This window comes from Anastrepha ludens, chromosome 3, assembly GCF_028408465.1.
Source record: "Anastrepha ludens isolate Willacy chromosome 3, idAnaLude1.1, whole genome shotgun sequence".
Classification (NCBI taxonomy): domain Eukaryota; kingdom Metazoa; phylum Arthropoda; class Insecta; order Diptera; family Tephritidae; genus Anastrepha; species Anastrepha ludens.
In genome coordinates, this window is record NC_071499.1 from 56058780 (window position 1) to 56082434 (window position 23655).

At 34.7% G+C, this 23655-nt stretch overlaps 2 protein-coding genes across 15 annotated transcripts in view; one reads left to right on the forward strand and one right to left on the reverse strand.

Annotated features, from left to right (window-relative positions):
* The window catches only part of LOC128858014 (cytosolic carboxypeptidase Nna1-like), a 79856-nt gene extending 71581 nt beyond the window's left edge, over positions 1-8275 (reverse strand). The window contains exon 1 of the mRNA XM_054093923.1: positions 7755-8275. Within this exon, the coding sequence (XP_053949898.1) occupies positions 7755-7767 (13 nt within the window). The 5' untranslated portion in view covers positions 7768-8275. The remainder of the gene's footprint in view (positions 1-7754) is intronic.
* The window catches only part of LOC128858012 (glutamine-dependent NAD(+) synthetase), a 275347-nt gene that overhangs the window by 236137 nt on the left and 15555 nt on the right, over positions 1-23655 (forward strand). The gene's annotated exons all lie outside the window — the stretch shown is intronic.

Consider the following 23655-nt stretch of genomic DNA (forward strand, 5'->3'; position numbering starts at 1 on the left):
TACCGCATAAAAACAGAACCTACTGTATATTATTTTTGTCAAAAAGTTTTTACGTTGTACTCTGTCATCGTTTTTTGAAAACTAATCAATCGCAATGCAATTCCTCTTTTTCACCACTTGCACAAAAGTGAGGTTATTTCGAAATGTCATAAAATCATAGACAATTTATTTGCGTTTTATTGTTTTTAAATAAATATTTGATGGAGTAAAATAGTTTGAGTTAATTTATAATACTTAATTTAGAAATAAAATTGAATCACAACTGCAATACCATACCATGTTTTTTGGTTTTTTCCTTCTTGTTTTTCTTTTTCCTTTTTCTGTTTTGCTTTTTTTTCTTTTTTGTTGTTTTTGTTATTTTTTCATGAGAAATTTTGTAAAACTAATCGAAAAAGTACTTTTCTGTAAATTGTATTGTACCATACTACAGAAAATTGTATGTATCCTACTTTTTCGTATAGTTACGGCTGTAACTGCGCCTGAAAGTATTGTATATTATAATATTACATATGCAAAACTGGGTCCGTTCGTGCTTCACATTTTATTGCCTCAAATTTGCAACCGTGTTACTCTCTTCCCGATGCTTAGCTTAGCTTGTAAACTTTTCTTTGTCTTTCAAAAGGGACGCCTAAATATCACTTGTGATTAATTCTTAGATGGTACCTTTTTTTGATGTCATCTCTGACGTTTGTCAAATAGGCAGATGTACAAATTTACACGATAAAACTTATTATGAAAATGATCGATCTTTAAGAACGACATTGTGCGAAGTTCATGATTTTTGTGATGGAAATAATCGTCCGAATGAGTTGACAATTCAAAGGTTGGTAAAAAAATGGCGAGAAAAAGGACTTATGTACCAAAAACTGGAACCTCTGTTGAGAATATTTGCTGTTGTAGCGCAGAGTGTTGCTGAACAACCAACACTCAACAACATCGATAACTCGACGCTCTCAACAAGTATGCATGCATGAATCGACTGTTTGGCGGATTTTACTTGTAGACTTGCTCATGGTGGTCATTTAAATGATGTAATTCTTCACATATGGTGTAATTGTTAAGAGCCGTATTTTAAATGAAAAAAGGGACACCAGAAAAAATGTAAATTCGTATATGTTTTATTTTAAAATAACATCTAGGTGCGCCTTTTGAAAGACCCTTTATATTATAAAAAAAAAGCTTGCAAATGTAAACTAGGGTTTATCCGATACACAATACACAAATATTACCTCAATCTTGCAAATCTGTTACTATATTGCTGATGCGCAAATTTAAATAGGAAGTACAATCAACGATAGTTGCAGATTTTGCAGTAAACTGGAAGAGATGGGAACGTTAGTGCACCTTCTATGTTCTTGCCCTGAGTTAGCTAGAACCAGATTAAAATGCTTAGGAGCTCTACAATATGAGAGGTTACAATGTCTCTCGGGGTTAGACCTTCAGAGCTTACTTAGATTCGCAAAAGACGTAGACGTATTAAAAGTCTACAAAGAAACGTAAAGGTAACATCCATCTCAATCTCCACCTGGTAACACTAAGGGCCAATAGGAATATGTAATGGCTTTCACTCAGCTAGGTCAACCTAACCTAATAGATTACAAAAAAAAAAAAATTGGAAAGATATTTATACTCACTCTCTAATATTAATGGCCCCTATTATGAGTTGTATTCGATCTTCGATATTCGCTGGTTGTCGAAGATCGAAAATCGAATGTCAATTTGGTATTATGAGCGGTGCAACCCTATTGAAATTTTCGTTGTTTACCGAATTTAGAGTCGAATGCAATTTTGCTTTCGATCGTGTAGCGTATAGTGGGAAAACTTGTTAAAGTGTAAGTTGTTTGCGATTATTTATGGTTTTATAGTAACCAAATAATAAATATATACTAATTTTGTTAATATTATGCAGGGCGAAAGTCGTGAGTACCAAACAACAATTAGAAAGGCGAATCCACAATTCGCAAAAGGGATTTGCACCAAACTTCAAGCAGCAAAAAAATGGGAGGAATTTACAACGGAGCTGAATTGCTTGGGACCACCAGTGAGAACGGCAGCAAAATGGATTAAGCTTAATAATGGTTTTTTTTTTGTGATGTTTATAGAAATACATTTTCATATTTTTTTCGAATGACGAATAACACTGTGCGACAGTGAAAATATACTTTTATAGAGACCTAGTACAACTTGTAGGTATAGTAAAACTAAGAAACATGGTATAGGAGAAATTTCCAATACACCCCCAAAATCTCATTTTATGGCCATAAAACCGTTTTTCAGTAGGTTGATGTGAACAATCACTCCTAACTTCGCCAATTTCCATCCGATTTCGAATTTGTTTTTTTAGTTCGAAAGAACAAAAACAAGCCTTTTTGACAGTGTGTTGACATTTTTTCTGAAATGACAACTGACGAGACTGTAGACGGAAGTATTTGGAAATTTTTTATTTTTTCTCTATTTTTTCAACTTTGACATAATTTTTACGATATTATCCGATATGGAGGATTTTTTTTAGTACCCTACTGTTATAGTAAATTTAATTTTGCGTCAAATGAGCTATATTTGAATGTAATTGAATTAAAATTAATAGAGTTGTGTGGGTTTTAAGATGTTTTCTTTTTTTTTACTACGAGATTTGGTATGCGTTTCTAAGCATGAAAATGATAACAAGTCTCATTATAAATACATAATATTTATTGGAGTATTGTGCAGTGCATCACTGTACGGTATGGTACGGTACGGTACGGTGCGGAACTGGTTCCAAATTTAAAAATGCATTGGAAACGGCCCTTTGGAGTTTAGTATGGTACGGTACATTTGTCATTCTCTTCATCAGTTTTGAATACTTCTCTGTAAGAAATTCGATCATCATCATTCATCTTAAGTCGTCATCAACTAAATTCCATTGTTTAAATCGAGAAGCGAGCGTTTCAGATTGTCTTCCCGATAGAAGTAAATCACGAGAAAGATCCTGAAAGTCGGAATTTGATACAATGTGTCGTTCTGAAGACTTAGAACCAGACGGAAAGTGCTCTTCATCATCAGGTTTATTGTTATCAGTTTGATCATCATCAGCAATGAGTTGAACTTCCTTCAGTTCATAACTTGCAGTTGAGTCAATCATATCGTCCAAGACTACGGGGTTCTTAGCAGTTGCAACATCAGCATACTTTATGTGCTTTCGAGTTTTATAATGATGACCGTTTACGCCCGTTTTACAAAAATAACAATCATCTGGTTTATGATAAGGCTGATGATGCCACATCATCGGAGAATATTGAGAAATTCGACTTTTCTGGCAACGTTTTGATTTATATCTCTTGAACTTCAATGAAACAAACAATAAAATTTTGACGTTTTAATAAGGTTAAATTATAATAACAAACTTCTTTTGTTAATCAATGTACAGTGTGAACTTTGGTACACTTGGGAGCTTTTTCATATTTCTATTGAAAAAAAAATGTTCTATAATATGTCAGATATTTTCGTAAGTTCTAACCAGTTCTGTTGTATGCAGTACAGTGTACTGTTATGTATACATATACACTCCAATAAATATTACGTATCTATAATAACGCATCAAAACACGTCCTTATTCCCATTTAGCGTAAGCTATACCTACATACCAAATTAGTAAAAAAAAAAAATAAAATCTTATAACTCACACAACTCTTTTAATTTTAATTCAATTACAGTCAAATATAGCTCATTTGACGCAAAATTAAATTTACTATAACAGTAGGGTACTAAAAAAAATCCTTCATATCGGATAATATCGTAAAAATTATGTCAAAGTTGAAAAAATAGAGAAAAAATAAAAAAATTCCAAATACTTCCGTCTACAGTCTCGTCAGTTGTCATTTCAGAAAAAATGTCAACACACTGTCAAAAAGGCTTGTTTTTGTTCTTTCGAACTAAAAAAGCAAATTCGAAATCGGATGGAAATTGGCGAAGTTAGGAGTGATTCTTCACATCAACCTACTGAAAAACGGTTTTATGGCCATAAAATGAGATTTTGGGGGTGTATTGGAAATTTCTCCTACACCATGTTTCTTAGTTTTACTATACCTACAAGTTGTGATAGGTCTCCATAAAAGTATATTTAATTTTTTCTTTTTTGTCACACCGTGTAATTGAATAAAGAAAATTTATAACAAAAATAAAACAGAAAGTGTGGTGTAAAGGTTTCTATTTAATTCTTTTTAGATTTTTCTATAATATTCTCAAAATTTCATTTCTTATGTTTTCTAATTCTCCGTTATTTGACTCCACTTCAATATCTTCAGCATCATCGTACACATTGGGTTGAGCAAGTCCTAGCATACCTTCATTACCAATACTCAATTGGTACGATCCCTGAGCACAAACTCGCAGAACTGTGGCTAGCTTTAAAATATTTGGAATCAATTTGGCTCGGGTGCACTGCTGCAACTGGTTTTCTGTACTGGACAGTAGGGTCACAAACGGCTCTTTAGATAATCTAAAGTTCTTTAAAAATCTGTAAGGAAATTTCTGTAATATTAAGTACGTCAACACATTTTGAAAGCTCTAAATTTACTCAGTGGAAGCCATTTCTAGGTGGTTGGATGCGTCCCTCAATTGTTTCCTACTTCTAGCTAGTTCCACTAATCTTTCATCGTCCGATGAATCGTCGAACCACAACTCCGTTGTACTCATTTTCACAAAAAATACTTTTTTTACCTTTTAAAAATAATGTTGGCAAAGAATTTCAACACAATCGGTTTTTCTTTTATTTTGATTTGCTGTATCAGCTGAGAAAAAATTATCTATTGTAAATGCGTCGAGCGATCGAAATTCACAATAGTCATATTCTTCAACGAATGAGCACCATAATACCAAATGAAAATTCGTTCGATCAGAACTTTCGACTACAGTCGAAGATCGAATGTTGCTCATAATAGGGGCCAATATGAATATGAAACGAAAGAGGATAAATTCAGTTTTTAAAAAAAGTTTGCTTACTTTTCGCCAGGACAAATATAGAATTTGTGTATATAATTATTGCGTAGGTATATCTTGTTTTATAGAAGGGAAATTCAACTATATGCGTTTTTATAAAACAGCAAGAAGAGGAAGTTAAAAAGTAAATAAGCCAATTTAGCTGGATACGTCCGCTTTCATTTGATATCAATTTTAAATATCAAGTATTGATAAAAAGTATTTAGAATTATTTATTAAGTATTTAGAAATATTAATCTGTTTTTCACTGTAGTCTATAAGGAATACAACACATCTCTATTATTAAATGTATAAATAAATTAATTAATTAAATTTTAGTCCTTGTAGGCCCTAGTAGCTAGTGTGCTTTAATGTTAGGTACTTGCTCTAGATATTAGAAGGGCTATTCTCTACATTCCTTTCCTTTTAGATTTGATAAATGGGATTATTGACTCCCCATTGCTATTTGAGAAAGTCAACTTCAATATTCCTCAGCGAAGTTTACGGAATCATGATTTTTTCTGGTTAGGGATGGTAAGAACTAATTACAGGGTTTGATTGAAAAATAATGAGCCTTACCGCGTGGAGTGTCTGCCAAGCGATCAACCGAATCGGCTGGTGGGGGAAAATGATCGTTGGACCTTCCACTAGAAACCGGTCCCTGTTCGCTGGCAACAGCGGTGTAGTCAACATCGCTCCGCGCGTGAAAGCTGTTTTAAAAGTGTGTTAGGATTTTGCAGTGGCGAAAGTGCAGCGATCGTTTACTCCGTTAAATTTTGCGTAAAGCTAAACAAAACGAGTACCGAAACCATTGGGCTGCTCAAGGAGGCTTACGGGGACCAATCGCTGTCCAGTGCCCAGGTAAAACAGTGGCACAAGTCGTTCAAGGAAGCCCGGGAAGACGTCAAAGACGCACAGCGATCTGGAAGGCCTTCGACGACGCAAACAGACGAAGATGTGAACCGGGTTCGTGAATTTATGAACATTGACCGTCGTGCTAGTCTACGTGAGATCAGTGAAGAGTTAAATTTAACTTATTACAATGTGCGGGAAATCGTGACCGGAAAACTTGAAATGCGCAAAGTGTGTGCCAAACTGGTTCCAAAGGTTTTGACTGATGAACAAAAGCAATTGCGTGTGGAAAAGAGTCGTGAAGTACAGTACCAGGGCACTGGACAGAGATTGGTCTGCCTTGATTGGTTCTGCCTAATTAATAATAATTAGTCTTTTGAATATTTAAAATTTTGAAAATGGAATTGCTGAGAAAACGTGAAATTGACTACACAGCCATTACCATATGGAATCTATAGTTTCACGTGCATCTGAAATTTTTCCCAGATAACTTTTACTGTAGCACGGTGTAATATGAATCAATATTAGAAAATTTCTTTTATAAAACGTAATATTCGAGAAAGTTGAGAAGCATCGCTTTTAATGACTGATAAAACCATATAAAGAAAAAAGTGGTCTTTCTGTGCCACAAATACGGACAAATTTCTATTATAGCGGTCATGCATAAATATTTTCTTTCGAATCGGTTCCCAATACTTTGCTCCAAAAAGCCGATATACTCTTTAGATTAAAATCATCTTTAAGGTCCAGTCGAACTTAATTTTTCGGTAAAAACAACTGTTTAGCCGTATTGAACAAGGTGAATCTATGCCTATATATTTTTTTGCAATTTGATGGCGATTGGCAACATTTCATTCAGAATTTAAACCAAACAACAACAAAAACACACATCATTTTGACATTCAAACCACCAAACCCCAAGAAAAAAAAAAATAAGCTGTTCTTGTAACTTTACCTTGTAAAAATTCGCCTTGGTACTGAATATTTAAAATACATTTACTACGAACTTTGCTTACTTTTCATTTTCGTCTCAATTGCGCAGTGAAATATTTTGCTAGTGATGATCAACAGATTTTCAAGATCTATTTCATCAACCGATTGTTTCGATTTGTGTCCTGTCTGTGGCCTACTTAACACATGCACAAAGAACACACGAACAATCACCAACACCAACAACAAGCACAATTGCCGATAGTGTGACCAGATGATAAAAAAGTAAAGCCAAATAGAACTGAGTGAATTATTGAACTAATCAAAAAAATATTTATATATAAACATCAAATTTTAAATAGAAGAGGCTAGAAAAATGTCAGGAAGAAAGACTATGACTCCGAGGCTAGAGAACGAAAAAAATGCTAAATCAAGTTACGAAAATGATAATCTGGTCACACTGATCGCCAGTTGGACTAGGGTGACGACATGAAAATCAGCTGATATTGTCAAATTCGCTGAGAGCAAAGTAACGGTACCGCGATAGGTTCCACCTAATTATTCTTTCCCATCGTGGTTTTAAACTAGGTGTAATGTTACCGATGTTAATTATAAAAAAATAAAAAAAATAGCTCAAGAAACTGACTAAACCCTTGCTTGTCTGCAAAAAAGAACACGAACCGAGAGGTGCTTACGCTTTCATTAGAAGCACAACAAACAGTTCAAATCAAAGTATTTTCTACAAGAACAAAATCACTAACCCACATATGAACGGAACAAAAGATGTATGAACGTCAACAACTAACAATCAGCAAACAAAGTAAGAGTTTTTTGCGTATTCGCTGCGTGCCAGGATAATAATTCGCTTACTGCAAAGTAAGAGCCCAGTTACGAGGAGTGTGGCAAGAGAAGCAGCGCATTATTCCTAAATTGTTCAAACAATTAATTTTTGGCATCTTTTCCCATTCGCTATTCACATAAATTTTGACCTATGTACGTACTATGTCTGTACTTACCCGCTGTACTCATCGCTTTAGTATTTGAGTATTTGTGCTAGTATAGGAATTTCTCTTGTAACATTTATGAGGCAAAGGTAAAATTAGTGTCAGTTGCTGACGAATGGTTGTTCATGTGCGTTAAAATGTTTATATTTATTACACTGCAGGATATTTCTTATTTCCGATTACTTATCGCTAACCACAAGCACACAAATTTCATCTAATGATTTCAAACCACTTCAATTCAATCCTCAGCTGACTTTGTCCGAGATTTATTGCATTTGCTTGCTGTTTGCCACTGTTTGACGCCTCAGAATCGCGTATGATTATAAATATTTGAAGCCACTTAAATAATTTGCTTTAGCCGAAAGTATTAAAGGACTTTAAAAAACTTTTAAAAAACGAGTTAGTTAGATAAAGAAATTTAAACAATTTGAAAGATAGACAAACGAAAACGAAAATTTTAAAATTGAAAGCTGTATATTGGGAATTGATTTGCTGTGCGGCCATAAATTTTTTCAATCAACGAAGCACAGTATTTTTTCAATTTTGTCAAAAGTGAAGTGTTAGTCCAATGCCGGCTTGCTTTACTGGCTTTGCTACTAAGAAACTAAAACTGAAAGCCAAAGAGGCAACACTGAAAAGCGTCAAAATGAAAATAAGAGTATACAAAATTCAATGTGAAGGAAAATTATTTGGAAAGACAATATTTGTGCCCATGATTCAAAATATAATACAAGGTTCTGTATTTGGTGACATCTGATATTTGACATCCCTTAATCTCTCGCTGCATTTTGGAAATAAGGAGAAAAGGTGATCGCCCTCGGCGAAAATTACAGAAAGGTAGTATAAATAGTACGCAAAGTAAAAATACGTAAGTACTTAGATAAAGCAGTGAAATGTGTTTTAATAATTCAAGCAAGTTTGCAATATACACATTTGGTGTTTTAATATATTAGAAATATTGAGAAAAAAAATGTTAAAATATGCATTTAACTAATTATTTATCAGTGCTAAAACTGAAAGATCTATCAAAACTGAAGCGAAACTATGTAGTCCTTTTTTTATTTTACATTATAAAGGGTGGTTAAGTTTCAAGGGCCCGTGTTGATTTGAATAGAATACAATTTTTTAAGAACTGATTGTCATTTCTCCTTATTATGATAATATTGGTAAGGCTCAATTACGTATGGAATAAAATATCGGTCAAATGGCCTCCGCGGCCTCGGCGGCACATCTCCATCCGATGGTCCAAATTTTCGATGACGCTGAGGCATAATTGAGGTTCTATCAGTGATGGTAAATGATTTTTTGAAAAATCCCTACACAGCCCAAAAAAATTCCCTACTTTTCCCTACGCTTCAAAAAATTTTCCCTACAAAATTCCCTACATATTTTTCTCCTGTGTTTACTTAATAATGAGGCACTTGAAACGTCAAAATTGAATTATTTCCTTAAGTTTTGGGCTTGGTGCTGTTTTGACACTTTAATAAGAAATTTTATTTCAAAAATATATACAGGGTTGGCCATATTAAACTGACCCATGTGATTATTAAAAAAATATGGAAAAAGAAACATTTTTTTGTGTTTCATTGTGAAAAACATTTAATTTAGTTCAAGGAGATTCGTTTACATCACTTTTTGAATATGATATCGCGCAAGTGGTCGCCCTTAGCTCGTATAGCGTAATGTGCCCGTTTTTCGGCGTTTTCCATAGTTTTGGCCAGCGTCTCGGCCGATATGGCGGCTATTTCCCGTCGGATATTGGCCTTAAGTGCGCCTAGTGTCTTTGGCTTGTTGACGTAAACCTTAGATTTCAAATAGCTCCAAAGAAAAAAGTCCGGTGGCGTCAAATCCGGTGATCGTGGCGGCCAGTCAAAATCGCCGCTTTTTGATATCAAACGGCCAGGGAACAAAGTCTTCAATAAGTTGACGGTGGCTCGTGCTGTGTGTGGTGGTGCGCCATCTTGCTGAAACCAGAAGTGCTCCATACCATTTTCACGAACAATCGGCATCACAAAATCGGTTATCATGGCCCGATAACGCTCTTGATTGACGGTCAATGGTTGGTGTTGACCATTTTCAAAGAAGAACGGCCCAATGACCATATCAGCGCAAATGCCACACCAGACTGTAACTTTTTGGTCGTGGAGAGGTACCTCTTCAATAATTTGAGGGTTTTCAGTGGCGTAGAAACGGCAATTTTGCTTATTTACGGTTCCGTTCAAGGAGAAATGGGCCTCATCACTCATAATGATTTGATGCCAAAAATCCTCATCAGTTTGGGCCATTCGGACGACAAAATTGGCATATTCCAAGCGACGAGGCTTATCGGCCGGCAACAGTTGTTGATTTAGTTGTATTTTGTACGGGAATATCCCCAAATCCAAACGAATGATACGTCGTAGAGTGGTCCGAGGGATGTCCAACTGAGCAGAACGACGATTACCTGACGTTCGCGGCGAGGACTCGATACTGGCTCGTACGGCCGCGATATTTTCGTTAGATCGTCTTGGCCGCTTTTTATTTGGACGTCGGGTATTAGCCACAGTGCCGGAAGACAAAAATCTTTTGTGCATTTGCTTGATTGCGTTCTTTGACGGCGCACTTTTCACTTTATTTTTTTTTTCTCTACGCTTGTTGCGTTTTTACAATCGAGAAGGAATTTTGAATGTACAGCTGAACAATTTCAGCGCGTTCTATTGGGGTGTACTGTTTCATGGTATAAATCTCCTTCGACTGACGCTTCCAACGCGGTATGTCATTAGCTGATCTGAAATTACAGTAAAAAGTTATAGGGTTACTCAATGGGTCAGTTTAATATGGCCAACCCTGTATACTCGTAAATACACATATTTATTATATTATAAACATAAATGTACAGAAAAATTCAGCAAAAAAACTAAAAATTAGACTTTTTCATTACATTCAGTTCTGTTTAAAATAAGACAGAGTTTCTATTTTTTCAGAATCCGGCACGATTACTTTTAAGATTGGTATTAAATGGTCCACCCCTTGCAGCGCGACATTACGCTCAGCGAAGGACATGCTAAGTTTTATTTCAAAATTTCTAGAACCATTTGGTTTAATCGGCTTTTTCTTAAAAAAACTGTTTATTTTAGGTGTCTTTTTTATTGTCTTGATATTTTTTTGGTACATTTTTGCTTCGGCGTGCTTCTGCAAATCAGAATTACCGCAGTTCAGAACTTTGTCGCACTCAGCGCATTTGCATTTAAATGGATCGTTATCCACAGCTTTCATCCAGCCACTAAAATTGTCGCCTTCAAGCCACTTGTTATTGAACTTTTGTTTCCGATACTTGAATTTTTCTCCTGGTGTTCCTCCGAAGAGTCAGTTGAAGAGGAGGAGCTCATTTCTGTAAAATATATAAATTTTAAATATAAAAAAGCTAAAACTAAAATAATTGCAAACTTACTTCAAAAGTGAAAAGAACCAGAAAACATGGGACAACTAACAATTTTCGCGCGAAAAAAATCGCGTTAGCGTTCACGAAAAAAAAAATTGCAATGTGGCCGTATTAACGCTTTAAAAGTATGCTGCCATAAGGAAAAAAACACTGGCATGAAATCTTACTGCGCCTTTTTGTTTGAAATGAACTTTTTTAATTTTTCCCGCTATTTTTAAATTTTTTCTGTCCTTTTTGAAAATTCCCTACATTTACAGAATTTAAAAAAATCTGTCCTTCTTTTTCGACAAAAATCCCTACATGTAGGGAATTTTCCCTACATTTACCATCACTGGGTTCTATGCCGTTAATGTGCCGAATTATCTTATCCTTTAGCTCTTGAATTGTTCCTGGCTTACAGACGCACATTTTTTGTTTTTCAAATAACCACAAAGTAAAAAGTCCAACGGTGTCGTTGACGTTTAGGTGTGGTTCACATTCAACATCGTCCCTTGAAATTTAACCACCCTTTATAATATAAGATGTAATATTGCTTCTTGTGCGTAATAATTTAAATTAATGTTGCATTTTATTTGAATAATTCCTTTTGGTCAAACCTGTACTGAAGTGATAAATGAAACGACTAAATTATGGTAGAAATTCATAGAGAAGAGAGATTGTTCGTGACCTCGAGCACCTTAAAGTAAATAAAGTTTTTGTTTATCGCACCATTACTTGTTGCAATGATACTGGTAGCATCGCGAAACGTCATGGAGGTGATCATCAAAAGACTGCAACGTCACGTGAAATGTTTCAAAAAGTGAAGAAGCGACTTGAGCGAAATGGCCGACAAAGTGCCAACCAAATGGCGAAAGAACTGAAAATATCTGACCGTAGCATCCGCCGCATACTGAAAAATGATTTCAAAATCAAGCCTTACAACAACCAAAAGGCGCATGATCTCACAGCAAAGCAGCAACATGCCAGACTTGAGAGAGCAAAGGAGTTACTTCGCTTGGCCGAAAGCAGTCAATTTCCGAATGTGGTTTATGACGAGAAAATTTTTCAAATTGAGTAATTCGTCAACTCCCAAAACGATAGGGATTATTTTACTAACCGTTCATACGAGAATTTTAGTCATCGATAGGCCACCAGGAGGAGGCACCCGCCACAGGTAATGGTTTGCGCCGCTGTAACCGCGGATGGGCGCTCTCCAATCGTTTTCATTGAGCGTGACGTCAAGGTAAATGCGAAATATTATCGGGAAAGTATTCTGGAGGTTGCTTTGAAGTCGTGGGCAGACAAACATTTCAGTGGCAGGCCATTGACGTTTCAACAGGACTCGGTACCGTCTCTCAAAGCTCGAGTGAACCCAGAATGGCTCTGAAATTCGTCAGACGCGAATCCGATGGATTAATCTCTTTGGGCCATTTTGAGAGCAACTTTTTAATTCGTTACACTTCGAGTGCCGGACCCTGTACAAGAAATTATTAACAATTAAAAGATATTAAGTGTATAATAAAATAAATTAATTAAAAATGTATGCATGTGAAATTTAAAAAAAATAAGAAAAATTATTGAAAATTTAAGTAATTTAAGTTTATAATAAAAGAAATTAATTAAAAATTTAAGAAAATTAAATTTGTAATAAAAAAAATTACTTAGAAATTTAAGCAAATTAAATTTTCAATAAACAAAAAATATTAAAAATTCTTAAAAATGGAAGTAATTTAAGTTTATAATAAAATTATGAATTAGGAAAAAATTTAAGCAAATTAAGTGGATAATAAAAAAAAACTAATTTGAAATCGAGGCAAATGAAATTATTAACAGAAATTATTAAAAGTTGAAGTGATGTAAGTTTATAATAAAAAAAAACACCAGTCTAACGGTTAGACGCGATAGAAGTGAAACCTTCCGTAAAACAAACTGAGAGAGAATAAGACGAAAGCAGCATTAGGAGCAAGATAATTATAGGTTCATTATAATATTGCTATAAAGTTCATATTTTATTTTCTTCATTTTATTATTATTCATCCTCAATGTTTTCAATTTCAACAAATGATACGAGTGGCTTATGATAGCTAAAATATGATACAAATGCTTTGGTTTCGATGTTGTCAACATGTCTTTGAAATACCGCGTCAATGGTTGTTTTTGATCGTGTTGTCGATTCAGTGCGATTGTTACACATTTTTAAATTGAATGTTGTATTGAGAACGTCAATTAAAGGAACCGCTGTATCCAATGCAAAATTTACGTTAAAATCGCCACTTAAAATCATTGGAACTTTATTGTAATCTTTTCTAAGTATCCGCGATACTTCTGGTGTATACTTTATTAAATTTTCGTGAATGAATTCCGTGATGCTATTTATTGATTTTTTTTTCTGTCGATATTCACGACACTTTTCTGCATTATTTTTCGGCATAATTGCGGTAAATATTTAAAAATGAAAATATTTACGAATATAAAAATACACACGCGGTTGCTATTATGAGTGTCCCCAGCAAAACCTGCGTGACCGAAACTCTAACACAATTACATTTTTTTGAATGTTACAAACACATATGCACGCAGGTTTTGCTGGGGCGTGACCGAAACTCTAACACAATTACACATATGCACTCGTATTTGTTTGAAAATCGAATTTTTTTTTTGGTTCTCCGTCACCTTTGGAAAATGTGTAAACAGTAAGCAAACTTTATTCATATATTTTTCCTCATTTTTGCATCAGTAAAATTAAACAAACGCCGTAGCCGAATGGGTTGGTGCGTGACTACTATTCAGAATTCACAGAGAGAACGTCAGTTCGAATTTCGGTGAAAACACCAAAATTAAGGAAAACTATTTTTCTAATAGCGCTCACCCCTCAGCAGGCAATGGCAAAACACCGAGTGTATTTCTGCCATGAAAAAAAGCTCCTCATAAACATATCATAAAATAAAAAAATAAAATAAATGTATAAAAAAAATTTTTTTCTTGTGATTCGAACCAAGGATTTTGGATCGGAAGCTCACATTGCTAGCCGCTCGGCTATCGCGCCATGCTGTCGGCGCTGGCCTAAAAGTTATTTAGTTCGTCGCTACGTGTATATGTAATATTCGTAGCCAAGAGTGTCGCTTTTTTCGTTTCACTTTTTCTCAAATCACTCACAACGATTCTAAAGAAGTTTTCACTTCAAAATTAGAAGTTGAAGCAATAAGCTTACAAACATAAATGTAAAATATTTATAGGAATAAGTGAACCCACAATTTTCGGTAAAGAGTGAGTAATTAATTCCTTATTTTAATTTCTGTTCGCTTCGTGATTCTTCCAAAAACATAATTGCACATCCAATACAAACAGGCACTCATACATACACAAAATTGAAAAAGCTGCCTCGTGGCGCGACAAAATGCAAAAGTTTCAGCAACTCTGCTGACAAATAACTTATGGGCGAACAAAGGATCAAAATACAATAACAAAAATAAATCGCCGAGCTTAAGTCGAAACTTATACTGAAACATGGCACATTACAAATTTATGGACAAGATGGTAGTTAGCTACAAATTACTTTGCGGAGAATTTACACTCCATGGAATAAGATACAAGCCAGAGAAATTTTCCACAAAAACAAAGAAGAAACACAAAACGTATTATTCATGTAAAAAATTAAGCGTGAGATATGCAGGTAGGTTTGTACGCGTACGTAAAAGTACTTGTAACGTGCACCGTAAATTTCCTAGTATTCGCGATGACTTGATTCACGGTGTAGCCTAACAACTGCCTGCTACAAAATGACACTCAAACAAATGCCATGAAATAAGGACGAACTGTGAGGTGCAAACCGGGATGCCGCTTCGCAACCACGCAGTACAGCGATTGTACTGGGAAAATTCGCGGAATTTCACACATACACATATGCGCATATGTACATGGGTGCATGTATGTATAATAATTACGTGTTTGCCATTTGCTTTCCTTCGCGCTAACCCGCTATACTCTTTCTCACATATATGGAAACAACTTATACATACCCACACACATATGCATAAACCTTTACTCGTTTTTTACTCCATACCTATTCATTTCAGCATAAGGAACGTACGCATAGTAACTACCTGCAACATGCAAGCACACAAAGCTCCGTGCATACTTGCGCTTACTTATGCAGTGCACTGACGTGATATACATGCGCCACGATTTATTGTTTTCTGTTTTAATGAAGCCGCTACTTTGATTTGCGAACTCCGACAGCAAATACCAAGAACTGTTGTGTGTTTTCCCACACACAGCAGATTGCCATCAAATACCTTTGCATTTACATACAAACATATGCAGAATAATTCATAAGGGATGGGAAAGTTAAATGTGAAACATTCTATGTAGCCTACATTCGCATGCGTAGCAGCAGCTGAATTCATTGAACTCTGGCGTAGCAAACAGCAAACTTGCAAAACAAATGTGTAACGACTCAGCGCGCATTACATACAATATAAATATACCTTAGACCTTAAAGTATAGCGGTTTGTGAGGTAAAAATAAAAATTAAGAACCTACCTTAAATGGTTTCTTTAATTATTTTCGGTTCCTCTACTAACTTGGGTTGAGAATCCGATTAGACATAACCTCGGTATTCATATTATTTTCTTAAAAGACGGTAAAAAATGCGCCCTTCAAACCTTTCATAAGGTTTATACTAGCGCAGGAGGAGATTACTGGAATCTCGGTCTGAGACACGCTGGCTATGCGCCCATCGTAATAGAGAGTTTAGTACTACTATTATTATTATTATGGACCCACAATACACTGCGCCCTCTAATGCTTTCTATTGTGTCTGAACGCAAGCCTTTATTGGTGGGTTCTGATGAATTTCGGTATTTTCTCAGGTCATATCAACAATGGACTTAAAGTCACGTCATCTAGATGAGTGAGCCTTTTTCACATCCCTTTTACAGCCAAACTATATTTTTAAGGTATAAAGAATTATATATCATTCGAAAAATATTTTGATGGGAAGAATTTAAAAACAGAAATTTCAAATTAGTTTAATATAAAACAAAGAAAATCAATTCAAAAATGGCACTACAGCAAATGTCAACACGTGTACGAGCATAACATAAATACCTCCTAAATGTATGCTTTAGTGTACTGAATTAAGGAAACGTGTTAAGCAGCAGCTTAAGCATAAAATTTAAGGTAAGATTAATACAAGAATGAAAGTTAAGTTGAATAAGTAGATGAGGAAAAGGATTAAGGCAAAAATAAAAATAAAAATATGGAAAGATAAAGGCAAAGGTGAGGGTTGATAAGTGAAAGAATAAAGACAAGGTCAGGGATATGGGAAAAAAAAATATAGGGATAAGGATAAAGGCGAGGATAAAGAAAAAGATAAAGATGAAAATAAAGGTTTGAATAAATCCAAAGATAGCGATAGAGATAAAGATACAGATAGAGATAGAGATAAAAAGATAAAGATAGAGATAAAGATAAAGATAAAAATAGAGATAAAGATAAAGATAAGATAAAGAAAAGATAAAGATAAAACAAAAAAGAAGAAGATGAAGATAAGAACAGGGGGGATACAGATTAAACTGAAATGGGGAAAAAACAAATAATTGGAACGGGAATTGTATTTGGTCGAATTTTCGAATACAGGTCATATTGATGAAAATAAATGGATATTTAAGGAGATAGGGGTAGTCAGAGGCCCGAAAAAATTATGATTTTGATGATTGGTTTTATTATTAGATAATCTTGTGCCTGGTCGAAGCTCTTTTTTCAAGTTAACAATATGGCGGCTTCAAGAAATATTTTTTAGATTTTCGAGAAAAAAACCGACAGTTAATTGTTAAAAAAAAAAACGAAATTTTCGAAAAAAAACCTTCGATCAGGTACGAGTTTTTTATGTTTTTCAAAAGCAGTATACATTTTATTAAAATCTACTAAGCGGTGTTTAAGTTACAGTGATCAACAAAATTTTTAAGGTATTGCACTTTAAGAAAATGCAAAAGAAATCCAATTTTTTTAAATTCTGATTACCCCCAACCCCTTAAAGAGTGATCAGATTAGATGTACTTATTCCAATAGATTTTTGATAAATCACGCGAAACTACTGTCAAATCAAATACATAATTTTTTCAGTATTCATTGGCATTTCATCTTCGAAAGACTTACGCCTCAGCAACGTTTACAAATCGTAGAATCGTATTATGAAAATCGACGCTCTGTAAAAAGTCCATTTTTGGCTTAATAAGCAAAATTGCTCTAAGAGCAGCCCCAAGCCATTCAAGAATAGCCATTACATCCATTAAAAAAACCGTTTGATGCGGCCTATAAGCTGAAGAAATCATCGGCCCATATTTCTTCAAAGACGTGGCTGGAGTCAATGGAGTCAGAGAATGGCAAACTCTATTGCGCCATGATAAACGTCTTTTAATGCCGGAAATCGAAGTCCGTGATCTCCACAACATTTGGTTCCAACAAGACGGCGCTACTTGCCATACAGCCCGTGAAACAATGGATTTATTGCGTAATCGTTTCGGTGAGCAATTTATCTCTCATCTCGGACCAGTGGAGTGGCCACTAAGATCGTGCGATATATCACACCTTTGAACTTTTATTTGTGGCGGTATGTAAAATCTAAATGCTTTGTGGACAAACCCGCTTCGATTGAGGCATTGGAACATTACTAAAGTTACTCACGAGATATGACTGCAATCCTCCGGCGAAATTGGTGTTCAGGGATGACCGAATTACGGTGCAGTTGTGGCCATCATTTGAAAGGGATTATCTTGAAAAATTAAATGTCATGAATGGTTCTACACAAAAATAATAAAGATTGCCAAATCAATTTAAGTTTTTGTTGTCTTATTTCAATTTAAAATCTGATATCTCTAAGTTGGCCACCCTTTATTTCATCTGAAATGTTAAAATTTTAACTTAGATGCGAACAAATAAACAAATAAATTCAAAACATATTTTAATTCCTTAAAAGTCCCAATTAATCATACGAGAACGATCACTCATAGAATTTTTACTTAAATACCTTGCTGAGCGTCCATATTTTTGATCTGCAACGGAATAGCCTTTTTTTACTTATTTTCTTATATTAATGCATTTTTAATACTTTAAAAATTAACAAAGCCAAATTCTAATTCCATTACGTTAAATTTTTTATTGCATTACATTTTATTTTTCGTTTATGAGATATACCTTACCAATCTATCATATTTCGTGCAATAAATTAAAATATTTTACCTCCGACTTTTTAGCCCGCTCGATTTTCTCATTGGCTCATTTGAGTTTCTATTTTTACTTTAAATCGATTATGATTTCTATTTTTAACACATCATATTTCGCTTGATTCTATTGGCACTTCCGGCAGGACTTCAAGTTGTTGTTACTCAGCAACAAAAATCTATAAATAAAACAAATGCATTTAATTGAAAGCCAACACTTTGCTCCCAACGCACATATTGGCTGATGTTTTTAATCCTTTGCATTCGATTTTTTTTTTATATTTTTATTCAAGTAACCAGCAACACGACGCAATCTTAGAAATATCTGATTCACTTAAGTAAATGCTAGAAAAAAACGCACCATATTTGGTATGAAATATATTATAAATACTACCAATAAGAACTAGTACGTGCATATGTATGTATGTAGGGAAGCATGGGACTTTTAGATCAATAATTTCTTCGTGAGGTCAAATAATTCTTGCTACAGCTGTCACGGAACACTTTGTTTTGGTCACTTGAAAGGTGGAGTTCTCTCTCGGCAAAAAAGTGTCTCATCTTGTCAGTGCTTTTATAAGATCGCAACCGTGGATGATGGGTGCAGAAGGAGATGGAATGGTAGCAAGCTTTGTAATTATATCGACATAAAATTTATAAAAAAACAACTTCATTGGCTGAAATAGGTCAAACGTATGACTGATGACGATCCGGTGAAAATATCCTTTTATACAGTACCAGTGGGTGGGCAACGGAAATAAGGGCACACGACCAAATGCATGCACTTATAATGAATAGGAGACGCTTTTTTGTGTCGGAAATTGATAATGACACGACATTTCTGTTCAGTAAGGTTTGGCAAGTGATCATGAATAGATTAGCTCCAGAGCAACGCTTCTGAATTGTGGAAATTTACTTTGTTACTTCTTTCAAAATGAGGAAGGAACTGCCGTTACGGTGAATAGCGAGCGCTATCGACCCATGTTGACTAAATTTTTGTTTCAAAAAATTAATTAGCTAAACATCGCCGGCATTTGGGTCCAACAAGACGGCGCTGCTTTCCATTCAGCTTGCTTAGAAATCGATTTGTGGCAAAATCAATTTGGTGACAACTTTCTTTCCAGAAGTAGCCCTGCACCCCTCGTTTGTGCGATTTAATGCCTCTGTATTACCTTTTATGGGGATATGTTAAGTCATTGATTTGTGCCGACAAACCAGCAGCTCTTGAAACTTTGTTAGCCAATATTCTAGCCAGCATTGACGCCATAACGCCAGATTTATTGGAAAAAGTAGTTGAAGATTGAACTGATCGAATGGACCACTTAACTCGCAGCCGTGGCGAACGTATGCCGGATATTACATTCAAAAACTAAATGCCTTGGAATTAACTACCAGATTATAATAAAAAAATCATTGCAACAACATTTCTAATTGAGTTATCATTTTCAGTCCTCAACCTCTTAAAAAAAAACCTTTAAACAATAAAGGATGATCGAAGATCATGAAGGGATCACTATTGGATGTGAATAATACGGGGAGGATGCAGAAGGAAAGAGAAAGATATATAAAGGAAGAGCTCTTTAGACTACCCTTTTGTACTATTTTCTAAGAAATGCTTTTCTTCTTATGAATTCTGAGTGATCTACAACGAGGTATGTAATTTTTGTATACAAGTAGATCAGAGAGCAATTTCGTATAAGATATGGATTAGGTTTGAGCAGAGATCGATCTATGCCAATGCCAGAGACAATCGTTGCCCTTCAATCAGTGGAAGTCTTACAAATTTGCCAAAAATATACCGCCTTAAAGAAATAAGTGGCTATTAAATCACGGCTGTTTAGTTAGTAGTGTAGTTTATAAGATGGCATTTATTCCAAGTGACTTAAGTCCGCTATTGTAAAGGCTTGCTTTACAGAAAAATATGGATATTATTGCTTAAGAGAGGTGCGTTGGGTTCAACAGAAAAAAAACAAATATAAACACCAGATAAACAAATTATTTCACACCGGAGCCTTAGCACTGACTCCTTTATTGCATTTTTCCACCTATGAGTTTTTTGATATCCATATCAATATGCGCAACCATTGTGTTTTGTTACGTAAATATATATAGTATTATTATTGTTTTTGTATTTTGCTAAAATAAAGTCTCATTTGCAAAAGCTTCCATCGCTTTAGTCGATTGACGGCATTGACAGCCTTTCAAATTGCAATCATTGCTATTCCTGAAAAAAAAAATGTGTATGTGTTTGAGAGGGAAATCCCTATGTACTTAAATGGAGAACTCATAGTTAGCTGCTTTGCCTATTGCTTATGATTCGCATTTCATGCAATGTGCGGTTTTGGCATGTCGATTTTCCTGAACACATCCTTTAAGGGGTCCCGGTGGTCTAGAGCTCGAAAATTTAGGATATTTTCAAGATTTTTTTTTCCAAAAAAATGAAAAACGGAATTTAAATTGTTTAGGCTTTTTATTTAACTTCTTTTACATACAAAAATGAAATAAAATTTTTTTTTAATTTCAATCATTTTAAAAATGGCGCTGAAGTTGACCCTCCCGAAAAATTGGACCTGGTCGGTGTTGTTAATTATTAATAAGTATGACTGTAGCTATGTTCCGCTACTAGAATAAAAAAAAATGTTTGACAAAAGGGCGCGGTTTTTGAATTTGTCAGTCTAAAAATCGAGTTTTTTCAGTTTTTTAATCAAAAAACTACTAAATAGTTGAAATAATAGTAGGATTCTAGTACGGGCAATAACCATTGGCGTTGTAAACAACACATTAAAATTTCAGATGATTCGGTTGAATGTTCTTTTTTTTTGTGACAACACCAGGCCGGAAAAAGTCGTATCGAGATAAATGAGTTTAAAGTTTGAGGAGCAGGAGCGCGCGGACCGCTCTCTACCTAGTTGATGGGCTGTAGAAGCTACAATATTGGGAATTTCCGCATGAAAATTTCACAGTATATTCTTAAGATATTATAATATACTTTCGAAATATCGAATAAACAAAAAATCGTTTTTTTTTTGAAATTTCTAGACCATCGGATCCCCTTAAGTTGCGATTAGTGGTGCCGTACCTTAACAAATATTGTCAATAATTATAATTATAATTGTACTTCAATACTAGGGGAAAAGTAAACAAATAAAATAAGCTAAACTATCAAAGTTTTTAACCTTTTTGATGAGTGCTTTAGAGTTAATAGTTACTTGCCCTGGCCACTATTAATTCGTACCCCTACGGTTTTTCTCATATAAAAACTGTTGCGAAATTTTAAACACACCACTAAATTTTTATATAGAAATATAGTCATATAGTTCATACTAAAACAAAAACCGTATAACACAAAGTTGCAAAATTTGTAAAAAAATTTCAAAAGTTCATCAAAACTTTCCAATTTTTAACCCGAATTTTTAGAATTTTTCTGTGTACACAGTTTTTAAGCTTGCGAATTGAATTTTAGTGCGTTTTTCAAATGACAACAAAGTACAGTTAATTTTTAGCACTTTTTTGCTGTCGGTGCTGTGTTTTTTCTTCCATATAAACAAAAATTCGAGAATTCGAAGTCTTCAAATTTTTCTAGGTCTGGAAACAGATGGAAGTCACTAGTGGCTTAGTCTGGTGAATGGTGCCACGTTTGCCATCTTGCTGTCAATATCTATTCCATGTGCCTGGATAAGCCATAAGCTTCTTCTGTTCAGATTCTTACATTTGCAAAAAAAATACTACTCGAATTACCTGGGTACCTATTCCTCAAAATGTCTTCCATGAAATATGTTGGACCCCGTTTCCTATCTATCTGACAATATCTATTCCATATCCCTGGATAATTCTTCAATACAGATACCTCTTAGGGGTAGGTTATAGCGGTTGAACAGTATGGGACACACTCAGGCTCATAGACTATTGTGATGGCGCATAGGGAAATGTCTTTATCTCTACTAAAACCAGTATGAACTTTTTTTTTAATTTTAGAAGATCCGTATTAGAAAGTCTCAGCCGTACTGAAATGAAAAGAAAATGTCTACCTAAAGTGATGAATCTACATCTAAATAGAGCAGAACAGTGGCACAGAAGGTGCTTCCTTTTCGCTTCCACTTCCTTTTTAGATGATGGTGGAAAATGTTTAAAACACATAGCTGAGCCAAATACTTAATTTACACATATAGAATATGGAAAAATATAGAAGTAGAACTGTACAAGGAATATTTTTGTAGAATATCTTAACCCATTAACTCATCCAATATATGGTCGTTTGACCCTTCTTTGGAAAAATTTAAAAAACAATGCCTTTGGAGGGTCGCTAGAGGATTAAAACGTTATAGAAAATTATTCCCCGGAATATTTCAACTGGAGTTTTCTCAATTAACATCTGCATAAAAAGAACGCAGCAATCCTTATTTTTTCTTCAAGGGCTTTTACGTGGCGTATAAACAAAACTGCTACCTGCGTCGGTAAATGCATTTTTTAATAGCTTAGAAAAGGGTTTGATTGTTCTTAACAACTCCCCAGTTCGCCAGTTCTCCAGTTCCCATTAAGATATGCTACACTTTTATTACTTTTTCCTGTATTGCGGTGTTGCCAGCCATGTATTGTTGAAGATAATTATTTATTTATTTATTCATTCATTTATTAATCTAGAAATGCAATATTTCCTACAGACTATGATAAACATTTCCTACAAACTATGAAAAATTAATCTGGTCCACCATCTGCCGTGATGATGCAGCCGAGGTAGCAGAAACTTTCAACTAATTCCAGCATCCGTCAACTAATATCAATTAGCGTGCATCAAACGTATGAAAACGTTCTGAAGAGCCTCCCTATTTCCCGCAGGAATCACCATGTCGTCAGTGTATGCGCATATTTGTGTCGATTTATAAAATATTGTGCCACCTTGAGGAAATTCGTTTATTGCTGAATGTAGTGTTAAATTAAATAAAAGCGTTGATAGTGAGTCACCTTGTGTCACGCCGAATTTCATTTTGAATTCGTCATATATTTCGCCAACTGATCAAATGTATGTATTTTTGTGGTATAGCCAGTACTTTTAGGTGATGGTCGATATATTTTCTGTTGAGTTTATCAAACGTTTGCTTAAAGTCTATAAAGAGACAGTTGAAGTCATGAAATTTTTCGAATATCTGCGACCTGATAAAGCATTGATCTGTTGTCGAGCGTCCGCTTCTAAAATCGCATTGATAATCTCCCACGATTTCTTCTGCATACACATTTAGTTTCTCATACAGTATGTTTGAAAGAATTTTGTAGCTCACGTTAAGAAGAGATATAG